This window comes from Electrophorus electricus, chromosome 14 (genome assembly GCF_041902795.1).
Source record: "Electrophorus electricus isolate QZ-2024a chromosome 14, ASM4190279v1, whole genome shotgun sequence".
Classification (NCBI taxonomy): Eukaryota; Metazoa; Chordata; class Actinopteri; order Gymnotiformes; family Gymnotidae; genus Electrophorus; species Electrophorus electricus.
In genome coordinates, this window is record NC_137510.1 from 2,837,501 (window position 1) to 2,850,000 (window position 12,500).

The 12,500-nt window shown below is 46.4% G+C and overlaps 1 protein-coding gene across 10 annotated transcripts in view; it reads left to right on the forward strand.

Moving 5' to 3' along the window:
• The first annotated feature begins 5,844 nt into the window (after positions 1–5,844).
• ccny (cyclin Y) overlaps positions 5,845–12,500 on the forward strand; it is a 31,239-nt gene continuing 24,583 nt past the window's right edge. For 3 of the 10 annotated variants that reach the window (XM_081696005.1, XM_081696009.1, XM_081696011.1), the window contains exon 1: positions 6,928–6,933. Coding sequence is in view for 4 of the 10 variants with exons in the window: in XM_027029702.3 (XP_026885503.2) it covers positions 6,260–6,413 (154 nt within the window). In the remaining 6 variants the exon portion in view is untranslated. Of the gene's footprint in view, positions 6,414–6,927; positions 6,934–12,500 lie in introns of those variants that run through there. The other 7 variants (XM_027029705.3, XM_027029703.3, XM_027029708.3 and 4 more) reach the window with 5 other exon arrangements.

Here is a 12,500-nt window from a genome sequence, read left to right on the forward strand (position 1 = left end):
AAAGATATTGTATGATGTCCATGAGATCACCTGCCTCGCCCTCTGGTACATACACAGGCCAATTGAAATAAGAATGCAGACTGCGTCTTTCCTGAAGATAATGTCATTTTATCGACTCAGCCATATCGGCCGCAGAGCGGATCAAAGACTTGACCCTTACAGTTTAACCCCGGAGACATACAGAGCAGGGGACTAGTGTTACATCTCCCAATCTGTCCATCTGATTGACCTCGGAGCTCCCTGGAGGAAGAGCGGATCTTAACAAATTCTCCCCCGCCCTAGCAGCGAGAGCTTTTCCACATAATATGTCCAGGGTTTGTTTCTCTCTCTCTCTCTCTCTCTCTCTCTCTCTCTCTCTCTCTCTCTCTCTCTCTCTCTCTCTCTCTCTCTCTCTCAGGTGAATAACGGGACTTAAACTGCTAGTTAAAATTCAGACGGGCGCTCTACTGAGGACAATCGGCGCGCCTGGCGAATGATACGAGACGCGCCGCGCATTCGCATCCGTGCTAGGGGTCGCGCGCCGCGAGGCCGCTCCGCCAAACCCCCTTCAAAAGCGAGAGCCCACGGCGCGCGCGCACCTGCTCCCGCGACTTCAAAAGCCGGCGGCGCGAGGGATGTTCGCCTGCTCGAGCAGTCGCGTATTAAGGAGGAAACCGAACGCCGCCTTGATAACGAGCTCGATTAACATGCGCAGCTGAGCGCAAATACACGCAGATCTGTGCATGCATGAATTACACAAAGCTCTGAGCGATGGGTCAATAACATCCCATTACTCATCAGCAACTGAGAAGGCCGTGGAGATCTGGAGAAACACACCCGGTTTGAGGGAAGCTTGGGCTTTGTGTCCAGAGAAGGCAATCTGATCTGTACTTGAGAGGTCAGAAGTTAATGAAATTCTCCTGTTTGGTTAAATACTCATTTGCGTAATATACTGCGGTTCACCCCCCTCCCCATAAATCACGGCGATTTAATAAACCTTCGAAAAATGACGAGGACGTTTACTCACACAGCTCATCGTGGTTTAATAGGTAGAGTGTAGAACACCAAAACGCCAGGCCTGGTTCGGACGGGAATACATCAGTGATAATTAGGCTCAGGAATGAAGGCAACATTCGCGTGCGACCGGCAGTCTTCCGGTCGCCTGCGTGCCACGTTAGTGCGTTTGTTTGTTGGCTTTTTTTACGTTTCTTACCATATATGCAAAGGACATTGATCAAGTGCTTGTTTAGAAATGATTAGAAACGTGGTTTCAAAACAGCTCTAGCAGTGGCCGTGGTGACAACCTTCAGAAGAATACAATTAATAGAAAAAAACACACCCCACTGTTCAGAATTAATAGAAAACACATCATACAGCTCACAATTAACAGCAAACACACCACACTGCCCACAAAACACACCATTCCAATGTGTGAGAAGTGAACAGACCTGCATGTTTGCAGCTTGGACATTATTTTTAATACATTATTATTAATAATATGTAATATATATTTATTTATTATTATTTTAATAGGTTACTCTAGAAGAAAACGTCGAATACATAACTATTTATTTGTGTGTGAAACAAATTCGCATTATAAAGTTGTGCATTAAAGAGACGCTCCAGACATACAGGGACCATATGACGGACAACTCTTTAGTGGCCGTCCAATCTAAGACATTGCTTACCACATACTGCCCCCAATGGGTTGAGAATGAACACTACAAGATAAAGCACGCTTCCATAGATCTGTAGGATTTTTAAAAGGGCCTTCACTACGTCTGGTGGGAACCACGGGCCCCATTCTGTTTCGATGTGGACCTAGTGACCTCTGTTCTAAAACGAAATTAGAGAATCAAGACAGAGCGAAAGAGAATTAAGAAAGACGTCATGACAGCTAAACAAGACACTGCACTCAGTGGAGCAAGTCGGACTTTTGCTGCAAATGCCACAGTAACCATGACCCGCCATAATGTTAAATTTCTCATGACATTTTCGAGCTATTCACTGTAATTCACTTAGATATGCAAATCCAAGGCATGTAATCTGATTTCCATAAATGTCATTCAAATTTTGAATGGGAATGGAAATGCGGGGAGGATGTCCAAAAAGGAGAAGCAGAAGAAGAAAATGAAGAAGAGGAGCAATGTGTGCATTGGCAGATAAGAGCTGAGGCCGGTGGTTTATTAAACACGTGCTGGGTTTGGCGTTTACGTTTCTGACTGATACTTGTCACGGGCGCATCCATCATTTCACTTCCGCCGAACGTGCCGGACGTCATCTTGGTCAGGGGTGTAACGTCTTATAAAGGTTACATCTTAATTAAATTCCTTATCAGCAGCCGTTTTTAAAGACTAGCGCATAATGAAAAGCCGATGACTATCGGTGTTTAGGTTATAATGACCTTATAATGACCTGGTTATCACGAGTAAATAAGATCTCACTTTAATTACGTCTAACCCCACCGAGATGAAACCACCGAATTTGACTGTTAGATGATTCTAGAACCAAAAGAAAGATGACCCGCAGGATCTTCGATGTGCATTGTGTGTAACACTCAGTGCATGTAGTGACAAAAGTTAATTCCTGTTTGTATGGAAACAACAGACAGAAATCAACAGACTAACGACGTGGTTAACTGACGTAACTGTCACCGATGTCACGGTTCATTTGCTAAAACATGTAAAGAAGTTACATAGCATCTCCTACTTCTGCACGTCAGACAGCGCCTTGGCAAGCGCGCCACGGTCGTCTGGGCTCCGGTCCACCTGGAAACAATGAAGTCTGGCACGCGCGCAAGTGCGCGCGCGCCACTGTTCTCAGTCACGAGCCACGACGCTGCTTCGCGAGGTTGCTTCCCAGCTTGCGGATGGCGCGCGTCCACATGTCCAGTTGGTCTGAGTGTCATTCGGTCACTCCGGCAGTCACCACACACACTTATTTCCATCTCTTGATACTCTACCTCATGTTCTGTAGTAGGGAACCTCCCGCTAGATGCTTACTAAACAAAAACGAACCCATTACGAACTGAAAACATATTCACATTTTTTTTAATCTGCGCAGTTCTTCTTTGACTTATCTCTGCTGGGAAACATATGGAGAAGGTTGAAAATGTCTCACTGTTGAACATTTTGCTTTTAAACCACATTTGTGGAACTAAAACAATAATAGTCCAAATAAGGCTGTAGAGTGACTATTACATCGGAACGGCCGTGTGGGATGTAAAACAACCAGATTGATCCAAAGTTTATCTGTGCCTCCAAGCTTTTCAGCCGAGACAAGAGAAGGGGGTATCGATTGTCATCCACTAGGTGGCACATTGGTTTTAAAAAATGACCCTTTACAGCCTTTTTGTATGGATTTACCTTAATTTAGGCCAGAGAAAACCCAAACAAGCATTTACAAGAAAAATGAACTTCTGTACATGACAGCCTTACAGTGACAACCTTGGCACATCTTAGTGTGTCATCTTTCTTAGTGTAGAAACGCATCGATCATTGTCTATATGATAACACAACAGCGGCCTCTGTTGTGCTGTAATAGCACCACGTGGATGTTTTTAAACAGTGTTTCTCACATTTTATCGCATTTCTTGCAGTTAAGCACCTAATTGCCTCCTCGTGAAGTGCTTGTTAATTAGCTGACTGATAGTGTCAGGTATGCTGGATTTAGGTACACACACTGGAATGTGAAATGCAGGAGAAGTGGGAAGCATTACGTGTGTGTGTGTGTGTGTGCGTGTCTGCACCGTCATCCAACTAAAACTGGACATGGGCCTGCTGTTTGCGATGTTCCTCTCCTGCTAACACACCCTGCTTATGAAATATGGCAATTTATTTTCTTGAGAAAAAATGATGAAATAATGGTGAAAAAGTATACAACACATTCTGTCACATCGGTGCATTTGTTGGTGTTGAATGCCTTGAGAAATAATGATAAAAGATTTGAAAGATAGACAACACCGGACGTTCAAGAATAATTAAATGTATGCAGTCAGTACCATGATGATTATGTTGTTGCTTATATACCTGCTATTGTCGATGAGGGCGACAGCCCACATCAATAATCAATCAAATCTATAAGAATCCAAATGAAGATGAGATATATTGTATTCTATTAGTGGGTTGACGTGTAAAGTGAGCTTGGAGGTGGTTATGATGGGATGGCAGAACTCCTGGAGGTGTCAGTGAAACACAGATGAAGAGAGGTGCACACCTGGTGATGTGGATGCTGCAGTGAGAGGGCTGGATCCTCTGGAATCTTCTGGGATGTTCTGAGATCCTCTGGGAAAGCACAGTGTTTCTTTATCACCATTAGAGGGCAGTCCTGTATTGTCTGTGTCTAGATAGATAGATAGATAGATAGATAGATAGATAGATAGATAGATAGATAGATAGATAGATAGATAGATAGATAGATAGATAGATAGATAGATAGATAGATAGATAGATAGATAGATAGATAGATAGATAGATAGATAGATATGGTTAATGCAACACAATTCACATTTAGCACCTAATCTCTAATCTATAATAACACACAAACTTCGTTTACAAGGTAAAATGTCTAATTACACTTGATGAGATGGGGGCTGTTTCCTTACTGACTGTTCAGGCTGTTTAAACACCATTTTAATTCCAAGAATAAACACCGTTCTCAATATTTTATGAAAACTGTAATCACTCGCATGATTTAAGTTGTTTTTTTGTTTTTTTTTAAATTGGAAGACAGAGAAATGTTGAAACCCAACCTCCCACGCTTCATAAGACCAGCAATGACAGACCAGCAGCGAGCATGTAGTGTGTGGCTCGGTAAATATGCATATGGGTTTTCACCCAAACATGTTTTAAATATTTACACAGTTCTTACATAAACCCATTTTACTGCAGTTAGTATCAAGGCCTCTCCACCCACCCACCCCACATCTCTGGCTGCCTGAGATGTCAAAGGTTGGCATGCCTCCTCATATGAATGCTTGCAGGAGATCGTTTGATAATGTCTGATGACTGCGGATTCCCACTGGCTGGCATGTCACATAGCAGTCTTGCCTACGTCCAATTTGGACACTGTCCATTTTTTAATACTTTTTTTCCTTTTAGGTAGAAAAACTTTGTAGTAAATGTAGACATCGTTTTACACTTAAACCCAGACTTTTATTTCAAGCACTTCATGAGTTTAGAACAATTTCGTACTCATTTATTTATTTAATGAAAATAACCTTATTGACCTAACAAAGATTGTCCACAAGGGGGCGCTGTCGAGCAATGGCTCTATGTGAGGGAGGTGCTGCTCTGAATTACGACTACTGACAATGTAGTGAAACCCAAAACATGCAACTGGAACCAAAGGGGGGGGGGGGGGGGGGGGGGGTCCCTATAACACGTGACAGACTCAGCTTTTACAAGTTTCTGAGTATTTTAATGGTGCTTAACTTTCGGTTGTTGTGGCTTTATGTATCTGCTGTTTCCATTATGAACATTACGGAGACTCGGTATAAGAGTGATACAGTGCATCCAACTAACTTCTGTGATATTTTGAACAATACATTTTTATTTATTTATTTAAACCAGAGTCTATTAGCAATGTGGTGAAATGAACTGGGAGCTGGTAACGTCAGTAAAAGGGCGAGCAACGCCCAGCGCTGCAGCACCTAAACAGGACGTACTGCACGCGATTCAAGTAGCCGAATAGACACCGTAAAAAAGAATAAATGGCACGCTCATCACATGGTCTACTCGCTGCAGATTGTGTGCATGCAGACTGTGTCTGCTTTTGTAATGCACAAATAAATCGCCCGCACCCACGAGCGTCGGATCAGCCGCCGTGCAACGTGCCGCCCGCCCGCGTGACCCGGAAGCCCTTCCCTCGCCGTCGCTGTTGTGTTGCACGCGCCCGAGCTCGCTTATGTACTGACAGCTGCCGCAACGGAAGGCTGCAACGTCGCGCGGATGGTGACAATAGTACCCCTAAAAAATCAGCAGTAAGCGTTGCAGCTTTTTTTTTTTTTTTTTTAACCTTTAGTAGTTCGCGACGTTTATCTGTCGTTTCGCGAGGACGACGCACGTTAGCAATCACGCGAGTCTGGGAGTCGTGCAGTCCGCGCGTTCGCTATTGTCGCGTATATAAATGCCTCTTCCTTACGAGCGCGTGAAACCGAAACCGGGACCGGGCACGGGCGCGTAGCCGACCGCAGCCCGCCGCCCCGCGTGCACCGCCGCCCGTCCCGTGCTCGGGCGGCCGAAGCCTCCGCGGCAGAGGGAGCGGAGAAACCCGCGCGACCATGGGCAACACCGCGTCCTGCTGCGTGTCGGCCAGCCCCAAGCTCCGGAGGAACGCGCACTCAAGACTGGAACCGTACCGGCCCGAGCCGGAGCTGAGCAGGGAGGATACGGGCTGCAACCTGCAGCACATCAGCGACAGGGAGAACATCGACGGTAGGTCTTTAATAACGTCGTTACGTCCGCTTAAACGGGGAGAGCATCGACGGTAGGTCTTTAATAACGTCGTTACGTCCGCTTAAACGGGGAGAGCATCGACGGTAGGTCTTTAATAACGTCGTTACGTCCGCTGAAACGGGGAGAGCATCGGCGGTAGGTCTCTAATAATGTCGTTACGTCCGCTTAAACGGGGAGAGCATCGGCGGTAGGTCTCTAATAATGTCGTTACGTCCGCTTAAACGGGGAGAGCATCGGCGGTATGTCTCTAATAATGTCGTTACGTCCGCTTAAACGGGGAGAGCATCGGCGGTAGGTCTCTAATAATGTCGTTACGTCCGCTTAAACGGGGAGAGCATCGGCGGTAGGTCTTTAATAACCCTGTGAGCTCTGCTTAAACTTGGAGAACATCAATGGCAGGTCTTTAATAACGTCGTTACAGCCACTTAAACGGAGAGCACGTCAATGGTAGGTCTGTAATAACACTGTTACATCAGCTTAAACGGGAAGAACATCGACGGTAGGTCTTTAATAACATTGTTACATCTGCGTAAAACATGGAGAATATTGACGGTAATAAGGATCGTAACTTTGGAATATGATTACGGAGATGAAATGAAATGGCACAGATCTGTGGATGAGCCGAATATCGCGCAAGTGAAATGATGCTGGGGCACGTGACAGCTCTGCTTTCTTAATGTCTCTCGTCAGATATAACACAAGAACTTCGCATCAGGAGATTTTCTCAGTGCTGTAATTAACACCTCAGAGATACAGCCTTCGTGATAAGCAAGATAACGCTGTAATGCTTTTTTCTTTTTATTTACACCATATGCCACTGCTTTATTTGCGCGCATGTGGACTGTTTCAACCAAATGTTGGGAACAGAGTGACAGAGATGACCTTCACTGCTGCCCTGGTGCACTGCTTGCTCTCCGGGGGTGAGGAACACGGGTAAATGGAATTAGGGTCACGGGTCTGTACGTCTGCGCTTTAGTTGGGCGTTTCTAACTCAGAGCAGGATCAGATGCTGTGTTGACAGGGCTATGAGGTGACTCGATGTGTGTGTGGGTGTTTATTAATGATTTATATTAACTGTCATGATTGTAACCAAGCACAAGTACATCTTATTTATCTGTGTGTGTGTGTGTGTGTTTTCTTGAGTCTCTGAAGACTTCGTTATAGACTCATTGTAGATGGCACACGCCAGACACTCATTGAGTGAGTGTGAATTGTGTTGGCTTTTGCAAAGCGCAGAGATTATATGTGCTAAAGAGCAGAGATTATATTTATTAAAGGCAGAGGAAAGCAGAGCATTTAGGTTCCAGAGGCTGAGGGAGACTAGCTGGTTCTTAGGGCAGGGTGGCCTTAATTACCTGGGGGTGTTTGGGGTCAAGTGTGTACGTACAGGGGTATTAGCAACTGCTAAGCATGTATGTAGCTCGTATCTTCCTGGTCTCAATGGGGGCAGACCGTGGCTGTGTGCAGCTGTAGCGAGATGAGTTAAGTGTGAGTGAGCTGGGAGTCTGTCTTCACGCATGACATCTTTTAGTTGGTCTCCCTCAGGGCACACATACTCTGCTATGGCTCCTGTACAGTTGGAGTCGCGGGCGTGTTTCCACTCAGCTAATGGCGACTGGCTGCTGATAGGCAACTGGGCTGGGACGATGGGTTTGCCAAGTGCGTCACCCTGCGGCTCTTCCGGTTAAATTTGTGCTGTCGGTCTCCTCCAGGGCAGATTCCATGTTACGTCCCGGCCGGGTAATCATGACCCGGGAGTGTGGCATTCACATTTCTGTCCATCCTGACACATTTGGGCCTGTGAACATACGTGTGTTCAGATGTGTGTTGTGTGTTTCGTGTTTGCCTGCCCGATGACCGAATGAGAGTGAGGTTCTGGACTAACAGTCAGAGTGAGACTCTTCTCCTATATGTGAAGTCATTGTGCTGATTGTGCATGTTTACCGGACTCACGGAATGTAGTTCTCTCATTTACTGTGGCATTAAGATAAAGTGTGTGTGTGTGTGTGTGTGTGAGAGAGAGAGGGAAACAGAAACAGAGACAGATAAAGAACAGCGTAGAAATAGAAATGTGTGTGAGAAAATGAGAGAGAGTGCCTGTGCGTAAGTACGTATGTGAGTGTGCGTGCGTGTGTGTGAGAGCCAGTTTGTACCAGGCTGTTGTGGAGGAAGCAGCCCAGTGCACTGAATGCCTCCAGATAGCACAGGGGTGGGTCCACCCAGAGATGCCTGACTCTCTCTCTCTCTCTCTCTCTCTCTCTCTCTCTCTCTCTCTCTCTCTCTCTCTCCCCCCCTCCCAATTCTCTGTCCTTCACTAATCCAGCCTCTCTCTCGCTCTCTCTCTCTCTCTCTCTCTCTCTCTCTCTCCTTACTCTGACTCTTCTCCCCACAGGAGTATGGGAGGTGTATGGTTTTCGGTTCTTGTGTTTCACTGCTACTTTTAATTGTCACTGGAATCCAATTGAAATCCATTTACATAAATTGTAATAATCTGCCTCATCTCAGCAGCTCCAGACAGAACTGCCCAGTTAAAACGACCAAAAATGACATTTAATTACTTGAAGCAAATCACTCTGGTACTGTGGCTGAAGTCTCCTAGTGGCCGGTCAACTGGTTGGCTCTGTGCTGGGTCTGAATAACCATGTCACAAGTGGAATAGGCTCCACGCTTCTTGTGTGGGTGATACCAGACAGGAGAGTCCCATACCTTAGTGTGGCCTGCAGGATGGGGTGTCCCTAGCCCCTAGTCCCCAACTTCTAGCCCCTAGTCCTCAACCCCTAGCCCCTAGTCCCTAGTCCCCAACCCCTAGCCCCTAGTCCCTCAATGTGGAACGTGGACACATTATTAATACTCCCCCCTCTCCAGCTCCATCAGATGATTAGATATATGTGCATATGTATCACATGTGTCTCACATATGTATCACATATATATATCATGCCTCACATGTTTTATATATCTCACATATCTCACGTCTCGCATATGTATCACATTATATCACATATGTCATATATATATATCTCATATATATCACACGTCACATATGTACCACATATATGTTATATATGTATCACATACACCATAGGTTACATACATCTGATGGGCATAGATGTTCAGAACAGAGTGTCAGTGATGGCGTGACTTCAGAGAGGCTAACAGACGCTCGGCTGAGTGAGGAGTGATGAGAGGAAAAACACACAACCCCACAGACTCAGACAGAACGCTGAGCGACCATCATCTACCATCTCCCAAAGACGGAACCCTGCGTGACGGTGTGTGTGTGTGTGTGTGTGTGTGTGAGCTGAATGGGTGGGGGATGATCTTATGGCTCACACAGCATAATCCCTTAGCACCGAATTAATTTAACCCCCGCAGTGCTGGATTAACCCAGCTCATCACTAGGGACCTCTTTGAGTGACAGCCCATCCCTGGGCGTGGTGCTGTGTGGGATAGCACAGGGCAGGGGGGCAGAGTCTGTGGTTTTTGAGTGCCGTTTCTTTGAAGCTGTGACTTCATCCATTTCGGCCTTGAACTTGCATGCCAGTTTCTCTACACCAGAGCCCCGGAATGCCAGCAACAGCCCAGAGAAGTTTTCATGTTAGTGGCCAGGTTTACAGTCTGAAGCCAAAAGCACACTCACCTAACCTGCTGTTGGCATTTGGCTTTGGAGGGGATTTTGGTTATTTATTTATCTATTTGTTTGTTTGTTTATGGGCCTTTCAAACTAAACACACTGGTGTAAGCAGCAGAGGACTTTGTGAAGGAGTTCCAGCATGCTCATGCCATCACAGGGATGACACAGTCAGGACGAAGTATTCCAAAACATTACTTTTTTACCTGAAAACTCAGCGAAGCAAAGCTCAGTGCACAAAATAAACAAAGTAAGGTCAAAGGTCAGGTTCCATAGCCTTTGTGCGTGTCACGTGTCCGAATGCAGGCTGTGCATGTATGCATGTGCGCTGGCCTGCGTGTGTTTGTGAACATGCATGTTGTGTCTGTTGTGTGTGTGCAGGTGTTTGGGTGTGTGCGTGAGTGTGAGAGAGAGTGTGAGAGAGAAGCGTGGAAAGGGACTACAGCTGTGCACTCAGCTCAGCAGAAAGCAGAGGGTGTAATACACAAACAAGCCACACTCGGCAGGGTGTGTCAGCCAAAGAAGCCCCGCCCAGCTTTGAACACACAGCCCTCATCTTTCTGTGTGCTTAGAGTCAGTCGTGTGGGTTCCTTCTGTCTCTTCTCTAAGTAAATGACGTACAGGACATTCACAGGACGTTCAATGCTTTCCTCCTGGTCCTGTAGCGGTTTGTATGGTGCTAGGGCTTCAGTGTCTGCCTTACCAGGGAGAGGGAGAGACTTAGTAAACCTCGGGTGGGGGAGGGGAGTTGTTGGGGGGGGGGGTCGTCACCACAACAGTCGAATAAATGAGCCCCCCCTCCAGTCTAGCAAGGGGCTTGCCATGTTCTCAGATCAGTTTACTGGCCCCCATCTTGTGACTTGCTGTTAGCAAAAACCTTAACATGACTCACTGTGTGTGTGTGTGTGTGTGTGTGTGTGTGTGTGTGTGTGTGTGCATGCGCGCGCGCATCATTTGCCTGGTAGTTTTCCATCCTGACGTTGGCTTTTCATGTGCAGCAATCCTGCAGCTAAGGTCAGAGGTCAAAGGACAAAACAGGAGAGAGGATAGAGGAATGCACTAAAAGCACGGCACTTTACACTGGTCTGAGGTCAGCATTGCGCTGCACTTCGTAACGGCCAAGGCTTGATGGCAGGCTGAAGGGGCATGTTTGGACGCTGTGTGTGTGTGTGTGTGTGTGTGTGTGTGTGTGTGATATAAAATCAGGGTTCCAGTACAGCTTGAAAGCACATGGGAAGCCTTCCCATTACTGCCCCCAGAGCAGATATAGCCGCCGTGTCTTTGAAGTGGCGTGCGCTTGGCACAGTGATCTATAAATCATTTGGATCTTTGAAGTCTAAAGGACTCAAGGAATCAGACCTCTAATGCGAGCCCTGCGGCCCGAAAGCGATACCGTATCGGTGTGGAGGTACACAGACGTCCTGCTGTCCCGCGGCTCTGCGCCTGTGTGTCTGTGTCCTGGAGGCACTTGCGCATTACCTGTTAAACTGAAACCACATTTCCCATCATGCCTGTCCTCGGGACTGGTCCAGACAAAAGCCCGGGTAACAGCAGGAATGAATCATGGGCTCGTAGATCGTCAGAGTCCGCTACCAGTCGGCTGCATTGGTAAGAGTGCGCTAAAAGCCCTGTCCTGATGCAGGGCGTGACAGCAAGACACAGGACCCTCTGTGTCAAATGTCCGCTAACAAGAATGCTTTTAATTATGAAACAAAACATGTACTTGTATCAAATTATGAGATTCACACTATTTCTCAGTAATTTAGGAAAAAACATTTTATTTACAGAAAGTCAAAATTTCACCGCCACCTGGCATCGATTCCGTTAATTCCTATAGCATTTCAGAATCAGAGTCCAGAAGCTTTTGAAGCAGTGGTTTGAATGAAATTGTCATAATTTAAATCCGTGAATATTCAGCAGGGTATTCAGATGCCAGTGCCACATGACGACAATTTCTCAAACAAGTTAATTAATGAAGCACTGCTCGTTAAGAGGGTGTTTTAGGTCTGATCGAGGGCCCTAGGACCCTGCTGAGCTGGATGAATCTCTCTATCATGGTTAGCAGTTGGGGGTTTCCACATAAGATGAGGTTTACGGTTTAAACCTTTAGTGTCGTAGGCCTGTCGTAGGACAGTTTGGTCTCGGTTTGTCTTTCGAGCACACAGCACCTTGTAGCTTTGTGTGTAATAGATCAGACTGGTTCAGCATTTAACGACTGGGCTACCATGGGTGTATCACTGGAATGTTATCTGGGGGGTATCTTTTGTTCATTGAAAACTGTGTGCCTGTGTGCCTTGTGTTCAGGCAGGGGTGACTACATTAAGGCTTCTGCAGGCAGCCCTGCAGGGTCTGAGTCACGACGCCTTTCTAGCCACACAGGACCGGCGTGGTAGTCAGAGCTTCTGTGGAGAGGCGCTCTCTCTCTCTCTCTCTCTC